This window comes from Saccostrea echinata, unplaced genomic scaffold (assembly GCF_033153115.1).
Source record: "Saccostrea echinata isolate AGI-Se365-2 ecotype Australia unplaced genomic scaffold, CSIRO_AGI_Sech_v1 ptg000002l, whole genome shotgun sequence".
Lineage (NCBI taxonomy): Eukaryota > Metazoa > Mollusca > Bivalvia > Ostreida > Ostreidae > Saccostrea > Saccostrea echinata.
This window is the reverse complement of record NW_026889751.1, coordinates 10,066,244-10,088,271: the sequence shown is the minus strand read 5'-3', so window position 1 is coordinate 10,088,271 and position 22,028 is coordinate 10,066,244. Positions and strand designations below refer to the sequence as shown.

At 33.5% G+C, this 22,028-nt stretch overlaps 2 protein-coding genes across 2 annotated transcripts; both read left to right on the top strand.

Moving 5' to 3' along the window:
• Positions 1-3,474: 3,474 nt before the first annotated feature.
• Positions 3,475-11,921, top strand: LOC133172190 (vesicular glutamate transporter 2.2-like). Its single transcript, XM_061307038.1, has 10 exons — positions 3,475-3,682; positions 4,055-4,200; positions 5,815-5,935; positions 6,095-6,182; positions 8,011-8,097; positions 8,778-8,917; positions 9,022-9,171; positions 10,590-10,722; positions 10,963-11,195; positions 11,360-11,921. Exons 1-10 carry the CDS (start codon positions 3,542-3,544, stop codon positions 11,648-11,650), a joined length of 1,530 nt encoding a protein of 509 aa, XP_061163022.1. The 5' UTR covers positions 3,475-3,541; the 3' UTR covers positions 11,651-11,921.
• Positions 11,922-14,330: 2,409 nt separating this feature from the next.
• On the top strand, positions 14,331-18,321 carry LOC133172199 (ADP-dependent glucokinase-like). The gene is made up of 5 exons (XM_061307047.1): positions 14,331-14,515; positions 16,372-16,597; positions 16,709-16,774; positions 16,901-17,317; positions 17,493-18,321. The coding sequence occupies exons 1-5, from the start codon at positions 14,352-14,354 to the stop codon at positions 18,048-18,050; spliced, it is 1,431 nt and encodes a 476-aa protein (XP_061163031.1). The 5' UTR covers positions 14,331-14,351; the 3' UTR covers positions 18,051-18,321.
• The last annotated feature ends 3,707 nt before the right edge of the window (positions 18,322-22,028 follow it).

Sequence of the window (22,028 nt, the reverse complement as noted above, 5' to 3'; positions counted from 1 at the left end):
TGTTAAGCTCAGTTTTAAAGAAACCATTCAAGATATTTTATCAAACTTCATATGCTGATACATACTGGTGTAAGCTTTTCAACTGCATTAACATTTATAACCTTCACCTTTCCTTTGACCTTGACCTCACTTTTTATGCCTCCCTTCAAAGAAGGGAGGACATATTGCTTTGCTGCTGTCTGTCGGTTAGTCGGTCGGAGGTTGCAAATACTGAAATGAAATTTAGTATACAGCTTTATCATAAGAATATCTAGGTCAGGTTTTGTTTTGGGTAGAATCAAGCAATTTTTGTCAGAGTTATGGCCCTCGGACTTAGGAAAATATCAATAATTTGTAGTTTCTGTTCATTTTCTTCGTAGAGGTTGCACATACTGAAATGAAATTTGGTATACAGATTTATCATAAAAATATCTCGGCCAAGCTCTGTTTTGGCTACGTTGGAGCAATTTTTGACAGTTATGCCCCCTGGACTTAGAAAAATTCCAATGAATTGGGGCGGGGTGGGAGGTGGCATAAGTGTTTTACAAACATCTCTCAATGTCTTAAGGACCCTCTATACACTAGAAGAAAATATTTTTTTTTGGACAATGAGAAAATTATGGTGTAAAGGTGTAAATATTGAGCTTATCTATCACATTTTTAACATAGGGTGCCTTGCATTTACCCCCAGGAAAAATGTTCAAAGACAATGAAGTACCGATGAACAGAAATTACTGTTGTTTACTTCATTGGATAAAATACCTGCAAATGAAGTGTTCTATCTTTTCCTGTTGGCCTATTAAAGTGTTATGAATGCTTGATTTGATCACAAATTAAGTAATAAACTGTACATTGCAATTTACTTTATTCTTGATCAAAGGACAGGTCACTCTATCTGCATAAAAATACCACAAAATCAGAACTCTTTAGTGTGCAGTGTATAGAGGGCTCTTAAATTAGTGTTAAGCTCAGTTTATTCATGTGCTGATATATACTGCTGAGAGCTTTTCAACTGCATCAACATTTTTTGACCTTGACCTTTCCTTTAACCTTGACCACATATTTCTTAAGTTAGTGTTTAGCTCAGTTTTAAAGAAACCATTCAAGATATTTTTTATCAAACTTCATATGCTGATACATACTGATGTAAGCTTTTCAACTGAATCAACATTTTTTAACCTTGACATTTCCTTTGACCTTGACCTCACTTTTCTTAAATAAATGTTTAGCTCAGTTTTATAAAAACCATTCAAGATATTTTTATCAAACTTCATATGCTGATACATACTACTTAGGGCTATTCAACTGCATCAACATTCTTTTTTACTTTGACCTTTCCTTTGACCTTGATCTCACTTTTCTTAAATTAGTGTTTAGCTTAGTTTTAAGGAAACCATTTATGATTTTTATCAAACTCCATATTCTAATACATACTATGTAAGCTTTTTAACTGCATCAACATTTTTTGAACTTTGATCTAACTTTTCTTAAATAGGTGTTTTACTCAGTTTTAAAAAAACATTCAAAATATCTTTATCAAACTTCATATGCTGATACGTATTAGTGAGAGTTATTCAACTGCATCAAAATCTGTTGACCTTGACCTTATGAAATTGACCTCACTTTTCTTAAATTTGCATTTTGCTTACTTTTTAATAAACCGTTTAAGATATTTTTATGTAAGATTATGCACTTATACATAATTTGGTGAGAATTTATCATCTATACCTAATTTTTTAAATTTTAGTTTCAATTTTAAAGAAACTATTCAAGATATTCTGATCAAACTTCATACACTACTACAAATTTTCATGTTGCTGCATTACTTATATACCCTCGGCGTGGCATTAATGTCCCATAGACATATTTCTAGTTATATACTATGTTTGATTCAGAGGAAGGAAACCAAAAAATATATATATATACAGTAAAATAATTTCATTTATCCTCAAATCTTTCATGATTTACATTTATCCTCCTTCCTTGCACACTATCATGGATCGGGCCCTTTTTTTTTTTTTACACAGAAATTGGTTTTTGAGATGATACCTTTACTATTTTTCAAATTTCTAGATCCACTTAAGTTTTCTTGAGAATCAATTATTTTTTTTTCTTTACTATAATCAATAATTAAAAAAAAATAAAATTCAGTTCCCATGAGCACTTTGAGTACTTCGATCTTCAGCTCATCGTTGCGAAAGGAAGAGAACTGGTGACATAAGGGCAATGTGTTCAGTTGTTAGTACAGTATAATAAATTCGATAACCCGCACATCGTACAAGTAGTGCAAAGTGGCTATTAAATATTGTACCTTGTACAGAGTAGCTAAATAGATTTAGGGATTAAGTTTTTCTTTTTAAATAAGAAGGCACAATAACAATACTGTGTACGCCATAATAAATGCAGTAACTTTACATGTACGATTTTATTCCCATTCTTGCTATAAAATCAAAGATTTCATTAAATAAGTTCAATATCCAGAAAGTACATGTACATGTATCACCATCTTTCATTATCGGACAGTACTTATTTTAGAAGTGATTAATAAACCTATCGCTATTGGAACCAAATGATCAGACAAAAATTATAGTAAGGTCAGATACATGTATAAGAATGTCGTGGAAACAATGTGAACTGAAGTCGCATTTCTGTTTAACCCCCTTTTCAGCCAGTATGCGCGCGCAAGCAACAGATCCTGGAGATGATGTCTTCTTCCAGTGGATCATTGGTGGATGTAAACTTTTCTTACCATATACAAAAACTTTTACCGCCTTCGTAAAAATAATACCATGGGAATTTTATATGAATAATACATGCATTATTATCATTCGTCATGGCCCAATAATGAAGAAATTAAATTTATTTTTTTGAAAACTCTGAATCGTAAAAAGACCTAGTTTCGATAACCAACTTAGGGACACGTAAAAAGCACATACTAGTACTAGGCGATTGTATGATCGTGTATAGCTAGCCCATTCATCACTCTATGAGACAAAACTATAACTACCATTTTTATTGGATAATAACTGCATATACAGAAAAAAAGATGACATTGAAAGAACGCACACTTCCGCCTACCTTTGTAAATCTAAGTATAATTCACTTCTTTGTCTAGGTTGCAGTGTGACAATGTATCTCCATCATCCGCATTTTTAATAGGACCACTTCACAATGTAATGATTTTTCCGCTTTATCCAAATGCATACTTTTTCACCCTAAAATTTCATTGAAATCTATAACCGAAGTTTTGAGATATCACATGCACACAGACAGACAGACAAATATGGGTGAAAAAAAAACAGACCTATTCCAGCTTCGGTTAAAGTGGTCGTTTAATTGATGTATTAAAACTTACATATTGCAATATTCATCGTCATTTTGAAAAATTAGATAGGGGAACCTCCTACTTAAAAGTTTTCCGTAAATGAACATTTACAAGTACGGGTTTCCCATATCTTAACGAGTCTAATTTCGATATGAATGAGGAAGGTATTTCCAAAAAGCGAAAATGTACCGTAATGAGAAGTTTATAGTGTAAGAAGGCTAGTGATCGACAGTCGGGATGGCTTTTCAAAGACGAATTTTTATCGTATTCCTAGGATTTATGGGACTTTTGTTGTCTATTGGATATCGATCTGTATTTTCTATGGTGATGGTTCATATTATCAAATCAAGTCAAAGTAGGGAGGGACTCTTTGGAAAGGTAAGAAACGTCAAAAAGTGTCTCTACTAGATGTTAAAAAAATTAAAACATAACTATTTTTCATTTATATTGGTGCATGTATAAGGTTTGATGAAAGATTAGGAAAGCTTTTTGGATCATTTGATATTTAAATGATATGTATTACTTATATGTAAAAGTATTTCATAAAAAAGATAAAAATTATGCACATGATATAAGATACCAAAGGTAAACTTTTAAGGAAGAAATTACTGAAACAACACATATTCACATATGGATATAAGTCAATTTACATGTATATGTAAGATTGACGTAACTTTTATAATCTATAAGTTCAAAGATTCCGTACTAAAAAAATACATACATAAATTTTCTCAAAAATTCCTTTTTCAGTGCACTGTGAACGGAACCTCTCGGGATTTTTCGGTGACGGGATGGACTAGTAGAGAGGCGCAGTACTTCCAGACTTCTTATTTCTTCGGTTCCTTTATCATGCAATTACCCGGGGGATATTTGGCAACTCGATTTTCACCCAGAAGGTACAAAAAGACTCGAGTACTCGATTGTGAAGTGCTTTTAAGCTTAGTTTAATCCCACCTTTTCTACTGATGAAGGATAGGTGGGCATGAACAAGCGTCTGCAATGTATATTTATAAGGTTCAAGCACATCATTAAAAACTTCAAGAAATACTTCTTTAATATCTTTTGTATAGGACAAAGACAGACAAGTAGTAATGGTATACCGGTAGTTCTAGATCATGATGACATTAATTAGTTTTCAGCTTTGTTAACGAAAATTGCATCCTCGCAACGTCAGGAGTCCTGAGTCAAAACTTTGCACTGGGACCACGGCAACGTGTTGATTCAGGGCCCCTGACGTTGCGAGGATGTGAAAATTGAGGACCCAACTTAAGGACAAATGCAACATACCTTACCTACTGATAATTTTTCAAGATATTCTTAATTTCAGATTATAGTGCCATCAGGTGTTCATAGACAAAGAATCAGCATGCATTACCATGCAGGGGTTTTAAAAAGATATCAATTGATGAAAATTCTTGCATAATTAAAAATTTTTAAAAAAATATACGAAAATTACTAAACATATATTCTAGATGTTTTGTTTATCCAAACTTGTTTAAGAAGAAGTGTACAACAGACTGTATAGATATTAAAATGTAGCACACAGTTCCTTTAAGTATTGGAACTCTTCAACTCCAGGGAAAAAGACAATCAAGTACAAACTACGTTGCGTATGTCCTTAAGGTTTCTATTTGTCAAAGAGCAGGGAAACTAGCACACTAACACTAGTCATGAATCCTTTTACTTTCGATTTGAAACTTATTTCGTTACCATACATTTTAGTTCATGTAAGTTTAAAACTCTTCAAGCTCAATATCTGTTTAAGGATGCTTTAGATTTCACAGATTTTAAAGGGTCATGTCGTATAAAGTAAGTGAAAGTATAATTGCAGACCTGTAGCTCTCTGGTCTAAAAAAATTGGGATGAACGGCCAGAGAGCTACAGTGCCAGCCATTGAAAAAAATGTATATTTATTGCGCAGAAGAAATGCGCTGCTTCTCGATTTTTCAAACTGTCATCTCAAAATATTACTAACCGTGTGTTCTTAACATTCTATAGTATTTTTCTACTGTTTCCACAACAAAACATTCCTTATAACCGTTTTTAATAGTGCCCTCCTGGGTCTGAAATTGAGACCATCGAAAATTTCGCTCATTTATACTGCCGTTTTTGTGGCAAGACAATTCGGGCAACGCGCTTCAAGCAGATGTTAACAAAGAGAGTATTTTATAGAGGTCTTAGGAATTTTTTGAAATGGAGTTTTTGTGCCGTTAAGAATTTTTAGAAATAAATCCAGAACCGAGTGCAACTTTTTGTGCGCAATAAATATACAGCTTTGTCTATGGGTAACACTGTAGCTCCCGGTCCGTCAAATCCTTTTATAGCAGAGCTACAGTTCTGCAGCTTATGAAAGTATTACGACATTACACACATCCACATTTATGTTTAACCCAGACATGTTACATGTATACCGGGTGTAAGGTAGAATCGAAATGATACAAGATGGAGTACATAATTATATACATGTATAAAGTAGGTTATTTACTATAGTTCAGTTCTTGTTATTGTAGAGTATGCGGTCTGTCCATCATGATAAGCAGTGTTCTGATGATCGTATTACCGTTCCCGATCAGATATCTGTCCAGTCCCATCCCTGTTTTCCTCATACGATTTCTACAAGGACTAGTAGAGGTATTGTTAGTTTGAACTGTGACTTCTGGAATGTTGTATTCATTTATTCCTGCAAAATAAAATCACTCAGGGCAGAGCAATTTTGTCTACAGAACATGACATGTAGTATTGCAATAAGGAGTCTGTATACCCTTGAAAACGTCTCGTCTTTTTTGGCAGGGTTGGTCCGTACCCGCTATGAATGGTGTGATATCTGCTTGGGCGCCCAAGTCGGAGAAAAGCCGAATGGTCACAGTAGTGTATGCAGGTAAATTAGTCTCCTTAGAGAAGAGGACAGGCTTTCGCCTACATCCTACATGGAGGCAAAAGCCTGTCCGCTTCTTTAAAGAGAATAGCAGGTTAATACACACAATGTAAACATATAAATCTTATCCCTAGAAGAACATGTTTATTATGTAATAGAGATATGCCACTAAATTGGGTCCGTGTAAACGGTATAAGTGGCCAAATCAATATCTGCACTCAGTAATACATGTATACTTGTATTCAAACAACAACCATTCTTTAAAAAAAAACGTCGACTTTAACCCATCTGCTGGTGTTCTTTAAAATATGTCGGGCATTGTCACATATACCCTATGAGTTCATTCGAATAATGATATATGCATTTTTTAAAACAAATAAATATCCATTAATTACCTTACGCTCTAAGTATAGAACTCATAACAATTATGCATTCCTCAAGCTTTTTATCTCAACAAAGATTAAGTGGTATTGTCCAAATGCATTTTGTTAATACATGAAATAAATCCACTTTAATTGAAAGTGGATTTATTTCATGTGTTAAAAACACCAGTATAATACTGAGTGGTAATCCGGAAGTTAAATTATTAAAGGATCACATTCAAAATGCAACTAGAGTATATTGCATTTACAAAACAACACTGATTTTATCAATTATTTCCTTATTGGGATGAAAAATAAAAACCAAAGCTCAAACAAATATTTACTAGGTTAGGTATATCAAAATCAAATTTAAAAAAAAAGGGATTTTAAAGCTCACAGTCCCTTTGTTCATTCATATAAAATTTTGAATTAATGCTTATCATGACGATCTAATTAAATTAGATGTTACATGTACATTGTAGATCCACTCGCAGACACGTTACACTAACGAGTATGCGAGCGGATCAAACATCTAATTTTAATTAGATTGCGCTAATGATTTTCCAGTTTTAAAACACATAAGGAGATGGGTGAACATGACGAGCGATAAGCCTATAGTGTGACAAACATGGTGATGAAAAATTAAATTTCAATTATATCAAAATTTTCCTTGATATTTCGTCTAACATTAAAATATACTTTATGTAAAATCTCTAGAATTTGCAAAAATCCCTCAAAGATTGAAATTATTTGCCTGTGAAATATTAGACACACACTGAAGCGGGCAAAAAGAGTCATTTTCTCATACTATAACACTGTTTTTCGATATGAGTGGGTCTTCGCTCCACCTTTTTGAAAGTTGCATAAAAATACACATTTTTGGTTATCAAAAATATGGAGCAATGACCCACTATACCTTAAAAATATACTTTTATGACATAAAATTCGCATCTTTTCGAGAAATACTTAAGTCCATTAAGTCAAGGGTCATATCACAAACATGATTTAAATGCCACTGTTCGTCAGGACTTGTGTAGTCTAGTGGTTATCGTGCTAGTCTCGAAAGAAAATGATACTCAGGATTTTTATTGCTAGGGTTCGAACCCCACGAGTACCACATTAATTTTTTTAATAAAAGAATAAATTTTGCCGAGAAAATTTTCCTCCGAAAAGTTTTCTTTATCACAATCTCATACATTTCAATAATGAGAACTTTACTCTAAATATCAAATTCACAAACTGAACATGATTTTCATATTTCTGAAGCTATAGGCTTTCTGCACGCTATGTTCGCCCATCTCCTTTATAATTAAAATGCAAGCAAATTTAGCATACGTTATAACTCAAAATTTGACAGAAGTGGCCTTTTAATTTGAGTTAATTCTAGTAGTACTCATCCCATTAAGAATTATCTCTCTTATGAGAGGGTCAGTGAACCTCAAAAAACACCTTTATTTCTTTGTTATTAGGGGCATACCTGAGCCCGGCCCTAGCAATGGTGATAACTGGTGTAACGGCATGTTGGGTGTCCTGGAACACAAGCTTATTCCTCTACGGTTCGTAATACAATTGATACATACGCGAAATTTCTTGACGATTTTCCAAAAGAAATCTTATTTTTAAGCAAAATGCACATAGTTTCAGCAAACTTTGAGGTGGAAAATTTAACAGAAATGGGCTTTTTATTTGACAATTTTATAAAGCAATTATAGTCATTTATCCCAGTGAGAGTTATCTCTCTTATCAGAGGGTGGAGGAACCTTAATACAGTTGAACTTCGGTATCTCGAACACGGATATCTCGAATACCATGGATATGTCAAAGCGATTTTGAAGTCCCAGGTACTTATTTCTTAAGTATTTTACCATGGATATCTCGAATCCTCGGATATCTCAAAGTATTTTCTTGGTCCCTTGAAGTTCGAGACAACGAGGTTTGACTGTATTTAATAGTGCACAACTCATGCATGTTTCGGAGTACTCTGGGTTTTTATTATTACGTAAGTTGGAGGAATATATCGTTCATTCAGAAACAATTATTGTAGAAAAAGTTTCATCGCAGTCAAATACAGGAATACAGTCATGTAGGTCAAAATTTCGTATAAAACGAGAGAACTGCAGACATAACTGTATCTGCCAAAATAAAAAAAAAAATTGCATATTGACGTAAAAAATAAGAACGGTCATCGTATGGTCATCGATGTTATCCAAATATTTCTTTTATTAAAATGTTGTAGGTGGACTTGGTTTCATTTGGTCCGTCGTATGGGTGTGTGCAATTTACGATACTCCTGGTCTCCACCCAAATTTGCACCAGTCAGAGGCGGACTTGTTTGCAAAAGAAGGGGCTAATATCTCCAAAGGCTCCCAGAGTGTGGTAATTTGGTTTTTAGTTCTTAAAAAATCGTAAATTTTAAAAGGATTAAAGTTTATTCATATATGTAGTTGATGATACTCAATAGTAATCCCGCGCTATTTTAGGCAAAGGAGATTCCTTGGACTAAAATTTTACGATCATTGCCTGTATGGGCCATCATTCTTGGAAGTTTTTGTCGAAACTGGATTTTTTCTATGATGATAACACAGGTTCCACAATACTTCAAGGATGCCTTCAGAAAGGATATTGCCACAGTGAGTTATTGATAAGCTTCAAGAAAATTACAAATCAGCTTGTTTGCTTAAGCTAGGGAGCCGACTGGGTTTTTTTGTTTTTGTTTTTTTTTTTTTTTTTACATTTATACCATGTTTAGGATATACTGACTTCAAGTTACATGCAGTTTCAGGAAAATCTACCTGTTATTTTTAGGGACAATCTCAAAATACAGTTACATTAACTACTATAGGAAATTTTATTTTTAGGACGTCAAAGCAAATTATAAAAATACTACAATAAACTTTTTGCTCAAATTATATGTGATAAGGAATACTATATTGTACATTATAAGTAAAGAATACAAAATTTTAACATCTGGTTTCCAGAGGGGGCATCTCAAAATTTAAGAAACTTTCCCGCTTTTAATGAGTATTACAAAAGATGACAGTTACAAAAAAAAAATTAAAAAATAACTGTGAGATATTCAAATTTCTGTGTTTAAAATTTCAAGAACATGTATTTTATACTTTTTCTCTTATACCTGATTCACTTTTTATGGCCCTCTTTTTAAAAAGACTTTCGGTCTATCATAACGTCACTAACACACTTAAATGATTTCCATGTATATATTTGCTCAAAAATTGTTTAAAGAATCAGTTCTTTATAAAAGTAATTATTTGTTTAATCTGTAATGTCTTAATTCTATTAAATCTGATAAAATATGTTAAAATAATGTGCTTAAAAGTGTAAATAGGCTTTATTTCACCATAGTGTGCGAAGAATTGCGCAATGAAAACCCCAGTCAACCCCATTAAGTCAGATGAAAATAATTATTAATTGAAAATAATTTTCAAAAAAGCCAGACTTTTTCTTCATGGAAATATTTATATCCCCATTTTCTGAAGAAAGTTGTTTTACAAGTATATTACTGTTACCTTCACCGTCTGTCACACTTTCTTGTCACCTGAACTCCTCCTCAATATACCCCCTCCCTTTTGCAAACTAAGTTTGTGGGTATAAAGAAAACACCTTGTTCGCCATTTTGTTTGTACGTTTTTCCATAAAATGTCCTCGTCTGGAGATTTATCGCTTTGAAACTTAGAAATTATTTTAAAAAAAAAAAACAGACCATTTACACCTGTGCACCTGCTTTAAGGTTTTATTTTACATTTGAATATAATTTACTTCCTTAAGGTTTTTTCTGGGAAATAAATTAATTTGAAACTAAGACACTTTAGAAGCTCATACTTAGCAGAAAGGATGCTGGTGAACAGAGGGTGTGTCTTGCCCTTGTCGACTGTAAGACAAGTATCGGCTGTATTACCAAAAATTATATTTACTATCCTTCTCAGAATATAGATGAAAATTTACATGTATGTTCATGTACCCGGCATAGCTTAGATCTCCGCGTATGTATAAAATGTAATAGAAACCACCTTCTTATATATTATTATAGATTGGATTCACGGCAGCATTACCGGAAGTGTTGATGACAATAGTGACGATTTCAGGAGGCGTTCTAATCGACAAACTGATAAAACACCATCTACTGTCCACCACTCATGGAAGGAAATTAGCACAGTGCATGGGTTAGTTTTATAAAACTTTTAAATGTTAGAAATAGGAAAAATGTACGTAAAAAATTTAGATGATAAACATGATTGCAAGTTTAAACATGTATTTCAAACACTTTAACCTTTTTTTGGAGGGGGAGGTGGTGCGAGTCTCCGCTGCCATATTTAAGTCGCTGCTTACCCCTTGTGTAAAATTCATATCATCACATGGCTTTTGTTTATTTATTTATTTATTTTTGTTTTCATTTTCTGTAGGGTTTGGAATAGAGGCTTTCTGCCTGCTAGGACTACGATTTGTACATAGTAGTGAGATAGCCCTCGTACTGTTGTGTGTAGGGGTGGGTTTCAGTGGGTTAGCAATTTCCGGTTACCAGGTAAACCCATTAGATCTCGCCCCGCAGTACGTCAGCATTTTAACGGGCCTCTCTCGACTTGGTACTCTGGGTGCTATCCTCAGTACGGCCGTGGCAGGAAAGTTAGCGCAACAGGTAACGTAAAATCAAGAGAGAAACGAAGTGTTAAAATTTGTATGATTGCAAGTTAAACTGAAACGTCTGTTGGTGATAGAATGCTGTTCGAATTGAAAGAAATGCAATCACGAACATTGTAAATGTACGAAACACTTCAGAAATTTGTCATTTCTCTTCAACAGAATATTCAGTCTTGGCAATTACTATTCACCATTGCCGCTTCCATTCATTTAGCGGGGGTTGTCTTTTATGGTATTTTTGCATCTGGTGAGAGGCAACCGTGGTCCGAAACAGCCGAGACAAGACCCCTACTAGCACCGGCAGTAAGTTCAGAGACTATTGAAGACTTAGGACAGCCAGCAACAACACAGAACAAATTTAGTGCATCCATGTTTGCTTTTAAAGGCAAGCGATATTTGATACCAGAGCTAGACGAAGATGGGAATCCAAGTTGGTTTCTAAATACAATATAAATTTTGCTTGTTATTGATTTCCACCAAAGCCAGAGTACTATTATCCGTGTTCTGTGGGTAGCTTTTTGAAACACAATCTCAAAATCAAACTTATTTTTTGTGTAACAGTGACTTTCTTATGCTCCTCTTCAAGTCTTAAGCACCAGTTGTAAAAATTCTTTGCTGAGTAACAGCTTTCCAAAGTTAACCTAAAGCAGACAGGCAAAAACTGGCTTTCTTTATAAGAAGAATAATTATATTCGATAGATACGACGTGTGTATTTTTTGTTTTGTGCTTGTATGTGATATATAACAAACTGATCAGATGTGATAGAAAAATATTATATTTGTTACATGCTGTTTTAAATGTTTTTTAAACAAAATAAAAAAAGTGCATATATATTGTTTAGATTTATAATCACTTAAAAATTTCAAAATTAACTTTGAAGTTAGTTTCATGTGTTAAATATATACAGACTAGTAATGACTAGCACATAAAATTGACTTGCGGTTGTAGAATCTTCAAGCGTTTCAAAAGATGAAAAGCAGCGACACACTATTACCAAACACACAATTGCCTTGTCCTTCTGGTTTCTGATATCAATTTAAAGGCTTTTTTTTTTTTGTTTTTTTTTTGTTTACAATGGAAGTACAAATATTGTTGAAATCCAAGTTTGTATATTCTATGTACAAGTTTAAATAAGGGAAATAACTCTTGTATTAACGATTCATATTCGTCATCATTATAAATATTCAGAAAGGAATATATATGAAAGTCGTTTTGACGAGTAAATGACTAGGCAAGTTTTCAATATAAAATTTTATAATCTGAGAGAAATTTAATAATATCTCTTTTTTGTATTTTTTCTGCAAAGCGTATAATTTATTCCAAGATTAAACGAATCGGAGCAAGAGGGGAAATACTATTTTGTAATTTTCAAAAATTGCTCCATTATGCAACATTTATGTACATGTATTTATCTGTACGCATGACACTCTCTGGTTATAAACAATATCTGTGACATATGGGTGAGCTTCTACCATCCCGGGGAGGAAAGGCCTGAACAAAACGTCCAAATTTCTCTGTGTCATGACGAATTCTTAATCATTGATAGAAGTCACGCCATAGCGCTAATTTTAAAGTCATCCATAAGTGTCTGCAATCTTTGTGCTACAAACACAGGCGCTTGTTTCTGTAATATATTTTAACCCCATAGTATGATAATAAAACATAGTTATACAATGGGGTAAAAAATGTTATAGAAAAAAGTGCCTCTGCTTGTACAGACTATACAATAAAAATTATGCCCAAGCTAATTTTACACTTTTAGTGCATGTGCCCTTCTCCACATGGCCTTACGTCTAAATATTTATGTCTCCAAGTTGATTCGATACGCAAGAACATGCTCTACGTCCGAACAATTTCTAAAACGAGGCAAGCTATTGACAAATAAATTAATGATACAAGGATATCAAAAGTCCCGTTTAAAGTCAACATTTCGCAAATTCTATGGTCGATACAATGACCTTGTAGCAAATACAATCTAATCATTAAGTCCAATGTTGATTGACCGGTCAACAGAGGATCCTTACTCCTCCATAGCACCTGATCCCACCTTTGATATTTTTAGATGTTTGCTCAGCTCCAATTTCGTATCGGTCAAATAGACTTTGAGTTGATTACTGTTTGTTATCTTATAATATTTCATATAGGAACTTTTGTCTCAAGTACGAGCGTCACATCATGATAATCCATAGTCAACATTTAACGTATTTGATCATGTGAATTTTATTTACAGATTTTCGGCCGAATTGGCAAATAGTTACGAGATAAAAAAAAAATCTAGCATATTTTAATTTCTACATTTGAGGTGTACATTATAGGTATTCCCCACTCTAACTCACTAACTAGTAAACATATACAAATTTTAACTAAACAGGTACAGTATATATTTATATATAAATCATATATATATATACATGCAATATGGGGAGTACCTGCAAGGTGTATACAGCCGGGAATTTATATTTATTAATACTAAACAAAGTATTATACGACCTAAAGGCCTGCGCATTAGACTAAATTGCATCATTTGGTCTACAATGTCATGGTTCCATTTAAACTACATGTAGTCTTTCCTGTAATTCTATGACCCATTTCCATAGGCTGTCAACATGTACGTCAGTAAAGCCAAAATAGAGGTATTGTTAGCTTTGAATTGCGTCCCGCGTAAACACTAATTAGCGTCAAATCTAAGCAAAATCATTCAAAACCATTCCTGGCTTCTTCACCGCCGCCCCCCCCCCCCCCCCCCCCGGCGGCCATTCCAAACAAACATATTAGTATCAGGATGACCTAAATTAAAAAAAAAAAATGCTATACTCTTATTCTACGAAATCAGCTCGGGAGTTGCAGGTCTTGTTGATTTGTTGAGGTACGTCATATGCACATTGCATGACGAGGAGTCCTTTGCACGACTTAACTAAGTACAACTTGCCGCATAGATTGATCGCGCAATAATATACATTTTTTACCAACAACTTTAACAGCTATCTCTTATTTGAGAAGAAAGTATGCATTATAATAAATTTATTAAATTACAATTTATATAATTTGAAATAATTATTGCGAACTAGCAACTTGACATCCTTGACATAAACGCGAATTATTTTCTTGCACCGAGTTTTCCTGCTATGAGTTCCACGGCACCGCAAAAACAATATGATTGTTAAATCCGTGGCTGTTCTTGTGCTTTCTGTATTAATTGGATATATTGTCTACAAAAATCAGATTTCAGACAGCACTGAAGTTGAACAGGAAATCATATCATCTTGGTCAGAAAGTATTTCATTGCCTAATAATCAATTCAGGAAATTGCTTGTTGGGTAAGTTGACACGTGTTTTCCAGTGTTTACTTTATACTCTCGCGTGTAAAAAATTGAGGAACACTGGTGACAGCAATTTATATCACATCCCTTCGTTACTGACGGTTATTTTCAAGTTCAAGAACAGATAAATGAAATTAATTGAAAAAAAATTGCACTCAGCAAATGCAAAATGAAACTAGACGATGAACGAGACGATTTGAAAAAAAAAATGAAATGAAATTTTCTTGCTTTCATGTATTTATATATAGTTATTTCCTTTGATGAACATGTTCATGAGACAAACTTCTACGTATCAAACAGCACATATAAGTTTTCAAGCCATATAAAGTCATGATATAATGTAATTGTCAAGAGGTATTTCGTGGATTCTCTAAATTATGTGCAGAAACATTGTTTTGCAAGTTGGGTTGAGCTTATGCATTTGATTAGTTGCCACTGAAAAGAACATAAAAATGAAAATTTTGGGGAGAAAAACAAAATATTAATCAATTAAAGAATTATCATGTACTTCTGAACAAGGAAGTTCTTCAGCTTTATTGGTATACATAACTCCTACAAATTTTATACCTACAGGTTAATATTCTGGGTAACTGTGGTCAGAAATACTCATAGGCATCGGAAGCAAATTGAAAGGGGGAGGGGGGGGGGGTAATTGAAAGAGAAAAAAATTTCAAGCCTGAAAAAACTTGACAAGCCAAAAAAAAAAAGGAAAATTGAAAATTGTCCAAACCTGAAAATCCTTTTTTTTTGGGGGGGGGGGGGGGGGGTTAGGATCAAACTTCTTTTAGTACCAATTTTTTTTTCAAACTCTACCACTTACCCTTCTTTGATTACACTGCCATGTGCCTGTTGAAAGGGGGGGGGGGGGGGGTCAACCTACGCCACATTGTTCAATGCCTGTATTATGTCTATCTTTGCAAAAAAAGTGGGTGGGGGCTAAGCCTACCTTAGGTTTAGCCCCCCTCCCTTTGAAAGGAGGGGGGCTAAACCTATGCCCCAATGTTCAATGCCTATATTATGTCCATCTTTGCAAAAAAAGTGGGTGGGGCTAAGCCTACCTTAGCCCCTTCCCCCTCCCCCGGTTCCGATGCCTATGATACTCATCAAATTCAGGGTTAGAAACTCCCCAAAATTACAACTCGCAAATAATTGCGAGTACCAACAAAGTGAACTCGCAATTTTATAAGACTACTCGCAATTTTCATATAATTAAAGTTAAATTTATATAAATTAAATACATGTTACTTAAGGAAAAAGCAACTACTGTACAATACATAAAATACAACTACAGTGTGACTTTTATTTAAATTACTGATTTAAATCAAAAGTATTGTGTTCTGTCATATTAATATATAATTTTGCTAAAGTTTCAATGCAAAAAAAAAAAAAAAAAATCAACTCGCAAGTTTTTGCGAGTTACCTAATTTTTAACTCGCAATTTGGGAATTCCAACTCGCGTTTTGCGAGTTGTATATAGTGAATTTCGAACCCTGAAATTGAAAGTCAGTGTTTATATATGCATGTTACAAGGAGTTTTTGAAACTTGTTACACATCCTTGTCACTCTAGTCATTGGAACTCCTTCCTTGTTTTTGATTTGTAAAATGTTTCTGGCTTTTGAATGAATATAACAAAGATTTACAGTACACTAGCTTTTTAACCTTTATTTTGTGTCTGAGTTTAAATAATAGGCCAAACATCATACATGCAAAACAGTTTATTTTGTACTCCAGACAAGTTTTTAAGAATCCTATTTTAATTCTTTTATAGGATATTTGTATTTAAAGTTTGTAAATGTGCAGTGAATTTTGATATGCTGCATATTTTATGATTCTTAAAAATGTTTTCCTTCAGAATAAACTCCAATGTAGATCTAATTGTCCCTGGAGTTGAGCTACTTCTGCAGCTTAACATAACCCCTGGGGACGACTTCAACCATGACCAGCTATTTACACTGGATCATCTGCAAGAAACCTTCTCTCACTTCTTCAAGAAGGGATCGGCTGCAGAGAGAGCATTTATGGATGCTGATTTGTTCAGGAAAATTGTTTCAGAGGCAGAAAAACTATCTAACCCTCAGGTAAATATAATGTTTAGGTTTTGTATACTGTTTGTATACTGTACATATGCTACTCGTTTGAGTTTCTTTTTAATTCTTGCTGTATTGTATGGGATTTTATTTACATTACAGTTTTACATAGGAGGTAATGCAGCCTTGATTGGGAACAAAATTGCTCTAGAATTTCCAAAAGTAGAGGTATTTTGTCAAGTAGCTTGTCAATTTGCCAAAATATTAGATTTGTGGAATGTCTCTTTATATACATGTAATGATTTTAGAATCTATATATATATTTTTTTTCTTCTGATAAATTGAATTTTGTAGCTTCATTTGGTAGGGCCTGTAGGTCCAAAGTTGTTGGAATTGCTCCCCAAATCCATAACTATTCCGAAAATGAGTCATATACCAAAAGATGAAGTTCACCTGATAATGGAATACCAAGTGGAGGAATCCTGGGGAAACCACACAGCACCAGTGGCTACAAGATTCATAACCAGCTTTGATGAATCTAATTCTAAGGCAACAATGATAGAAAGCTTCTTTCAATACTCTAAAAATGTCAATCCAGACTTGATTATTCTCTCAGGGCTTCACCTGTTAGAGGGACAGTCACCAGACTTTTTTAATCAGAAGCTATTATTTATACAAAATGAACTGGTCAAAATTCCAAACACAACACCTGTGCATCTAGAACTTGCAAGTATGGCTAACCAGAAGTTTGTTAAAGCTATAGCTGACCAGGTAATTTATTTCAGTTTTTGTAATAGCTCAAATTTGTCAGTTCTGTAAATTTTTAACATGCCTATGTAATTCTGCATTTCTGTTTTGAATTCATAATGGAATTACATATGTACAACATGAACAAGGAACAATACAAACAGTTAAACATTCACTTAATCATGAATCTATTTTTCAGATCGTTTCAAAAGTATCTTCTCTTGGATTAAATGAACAAGAAATTACATTTTTGTCCCATGCTGCAAAAGGACCCCACAGTGATTATTTTGAGAACATTCAAGGGCAGCCAGAAATACATAAAATCAGTGATATTATTTTATGGGTGTTAAAGACACATGGCTATTCTAAAGAATCTCCATCTCGTAAGTTGACAAGGGTTCATTTCCACTGTCTGACCTATCACATTATAGGCATCCATTCGTCAGCATGGAGGAACAATCCATCTGCTGTTGGAGCTGGGACGAGGGTCGCAGGGGTCCAGGCTTGTGACGTCGAATCTCCTGACCCAGACCTGGTGACCTTGAAATTTCCACAGCAGTTTAAGCTGTTTAGTGGAGACAAAGAAAGAACATTTAACGAGAGTCAGCCTATTATGACCTGGAAAAAAGACGGATTTCACTTCGCTCTTAGTCCTGTATTAGTTTGTAAACAACCATTGAAAACAGTTGGACTAGGGGATTCTATATCAGCCACAGGACTTATGTTTTCAGAGTTTGTCACTGATTTCCACAGGTGATGTCAAGCATTTATAGATTATTGTCACATTGAGAAACCATAAATGTGTGGGGGTTTTTTTCTTTTTCAGCGGGAACATCTAAAAGAGGGATAATTCATAAAGTAACACATCTAATTATGTATTAACCAAATATGCTCAAAACTTGAAAATATATATATTAATTGATCATTAATTTTGAGAAATTTTTAAAGGATTAGTGCAAATGTAATTTATATGGGGTATGTTTTTTGTTTTTGTTTTTGTTTTTTCATTAGAAACATACTTACATGTACACTGGCTTTAAAATGATTTTTGAAATGTTGAAATGTTATTTATATAATTTTGATGATATAAATATTAAAATTGATGTTTGCATTAACTTTAATAAACAGTATTTTGTATTACACATAAAAGTACATAGCATTATTAGAATATTTAAACACAAATGTATAAGTGTTGATTTTATAGTAGTGTGTGAATGTCTTATCAATGTACCAGATCACAATCAAGTACAAATTTCGTGGGGGTCTTATGTAATTATTTTTTAAACTGACAATAGCTTTAAAAAAATTTTGTAAAATAAAAGTGTGTTCAAATATTAGTTATATGATTTTATCTTCAAGATAATAGAACTGCATTAAACTTTGTAAACAGTATTTTGTAAGATATATGTACATTATATCGTCAGAGTGTATAAGTAAATTTGCTGTATTTATACATCTTTGTTAAAAATTGGATCAAAGTAGCATTTTAGAATCAAGAACAAAATATATGCCATGTATTCATGTGCCATGTAGTAATAAAAAAAAAAATAGTCTTCATTTTTTATAAAATATTGAAATTAACACAGCTGAAAATGTTGATAAAATTTTTCTTTTTTTTTCTTTTTGTACATATGATTCATACTCATTATAGTTGGAGGTAAAACCTGTTGTTTTTGATGCTTTGTATTTTTTTTTTTTAAATTCCCTATGGAATGATGTGTAAGCTTTATATGAATGGACCATGTACTGGTCACCATTGTCAGGGAGGTTGATAACAATCTCGACAAAGTCACTCCCACGTCTCAGCTCTGGGATAGTGCACTTTGTTTTCTACATTTTTTTTTACAAAATCTCAGATGGATACATGTATATATTAGCACATTTTACAATTCTGTGTATGTTCATTAATTAGCTTGTTACTAGAGTGATTTGTTTTTATTTTTTTCCCCTGTGAATGTCAAGTAAAGGCTTTTTTCAGTAATACTGCCACAAAGGAAGTAAATTCGGAACTGTTTGCATTGTAAATGTTGAAAATATACTTGTAATACTAATCATGTTGAATGGTCATATCTAGAGGTTCTGTGAATCACAAATGAAAAACAGGTTTGTAACTTTTCAGAACGAACTTGTATTTAGTAAGCTATAAATTGTATGCATATTATTGCAGTGTTCGAAAATAATTCCCCTACCAACCAATGTGTGAAGAGGTCAGTTATCTTTTGGGTGAAATAGGCCCCAGTCCCATTGGAAATAACCCAGTTTTTCCCTGAAATACAATTTTCTGACATTGTAATATATGTACCCATCCCCCATTAAATTGAAGTCATGATAAACCATGCTAAAACTCATATTAAATACAAGAAAACGTATATATTTAGTGTCTGTTGTTATTTATTAACTGGAAATTTTGGATCCGTTCCTGGTTTTCAGTTTGTCTGCATGTTTTCAAGTTATTTCCGTTTGTAGTGCGGAGGCACACAATCCACAGTGTTAACTGAAACTATTTTTCAATATAAACCAAGAATTGGTGGTTATGGTGTTAATAATTGTTATAAAACTGGAAAAAATATTCACAAACATTTAAGTATGGATGGTGTAACACCCCCACCCCACCCTCTAACTGTGTCTCAGGAGAAACCGGGTCCGTAGGACAATATCGATAGAACGTTCTATCTATACATCCTGATAGCTCTGATACAATTTCCCCTTTTTACTATATAATAAAGATTGTCCCTCAAAAATCCTTAAGGTATCAGTGTTATAATATAATATGCTATGTAAAATTTTTACTTTTGCCGCAAATCCTCCCTGTAAATTTGAGGAAGGTCCGTCAAAACATGGCCGTAGGAACCGGGGGGGGGGGCTTCTTCCACCCCCCCCCCAATAATTTCGCCGATATATAGATTACTATAGTAAACATAGATACTATATGCTTGAAAGTTGTGCCCCCTCAATAAAAACGTCTGATGAACTTTTTTTTTTTTTTTTTGCTTGTCAAGGAATTTTGGGTAGCTGATGACCTTTTTTTTTTTTTTGCTTGTCAGTGCCCCCTCAACCGTCAACTGAAAAATGTTTGTGTGCCCCCCCCCCCCCAACTGAAATTGCTTCCTACGGGCCTGAAAAATGTAACTAATCCGAATTTAACAGCCTAAATTGACAAAAGAACGGACAACTGAAGTAGAATTTCAACTCAGTGCATAGTTCCATTAACAAACAATATTATGCAAAAAAAAAAAAAAAAAAAAAAAAAAGAGTATGCAGTTTGTCAATCTGATTAAAATCAGCTGTTCTGATACGCTACCGCTTACGAACGATGTTCGTAAGCGGTAGCGTATCAGAACAGCTGATTTTAATCAGATTGGCAGTTTGTTATCATGCTACGGATTCAGGATTTTTTTCGGGGGGCGGGGGTTCCACGCTAATTCCCGACAGAAGACTCGAAAAATTTTTTGACAGGCCAAAGGAGATTTCTTTTTTTAAAAAAAGTATACAACTTCTCCAAACTTGAAACAACTATTTTGGAAGAGGGGAGGGTGTAGAGCAAATCGATTTCCTCATGTGACTCTTTTTACCATTTTACCAGGTGTCCATGTTTTCGGGGTGTGTGTTATTTTTTGGTTACTTTTCTATATAATTTTAATCACTAAAATATCCGCCCATGGTTATCATCATTATCGCTGTGGTTTAATACATGTACAATGCATTGTTGCAGATTTTTTTTTTTAAACAATAGGATGTAAAAAAGTGTGAAAAATATTTGAAAATGTTTGATCCAGGAGAAAAAAAAAGCATAAAGTCAGTTGACTTGTAGAGTATTTCTGAGAGATATCATTTCTTACATACATGTAGCCTTATTGTTATATAGGCTAGAGGCGCCTTCAATATTGAATATATGCTTTAGTTTCGTGGTTGTTCTTTGTGATATCCATGTTTTTCATGACATCAAGGAAAATCTGGGTTGCAGAAGTATTTTTTTTCTTTCTTCTGCATGTGTGTATAATTCGTTAATAAATAAGCATCAACCAAGTATTAGATATACAGAAAATCGCTTGTCCATCCAAGTCTGGCTTTTTTCTGTACAACACATTTTATATTTTCAGTTATACAGCTATTTTTTTTAAAATCTAAAATGTTGTAAAGTAACCTACATTTTATCAAACAGATAACTTATTAAGGGTACATATTCTTCTTTGTAGCATAGTATTCTTCGTTGAAAAATCCAGGTTTATATGAATCATTATTTCATATTTAGTGCTTTACCACCTTCTGCTGGAGTTAATACTGTATATTATACTTTCATATAAATTAGTTGAATCTGATTGGTCGAGACACATTTTTAATATTACATATTACCCGCTCAATAATGAAGCCACGCCCTTCAGCGTAGCAACAGTCAACATTGCTTGATGACGGGTTTTATTCCTAAAAATATTAACTGCACAGAATTTATGCGCGCAAGGTTAACTGTAATATGTATTTGTATGAAACATTCAGTATAATTAATATTGCATGTAGTTGAGTGTAACATTGAAAATTTTCACCCCAAGAAAACCATTGTCAACCGAGGCGCAAAATTTTCAATGTTACACTCAACTACATGCAATATTTATATAATATGAACCTAACATTTATAGATGATAACGTTCTCAAAATACGAAGCATGCACTACCTTCCTAGTTAAACTAATGAACTAATTTGCATAAAGGAAATAAATTTCAAGTCATGTGCGTCTTCG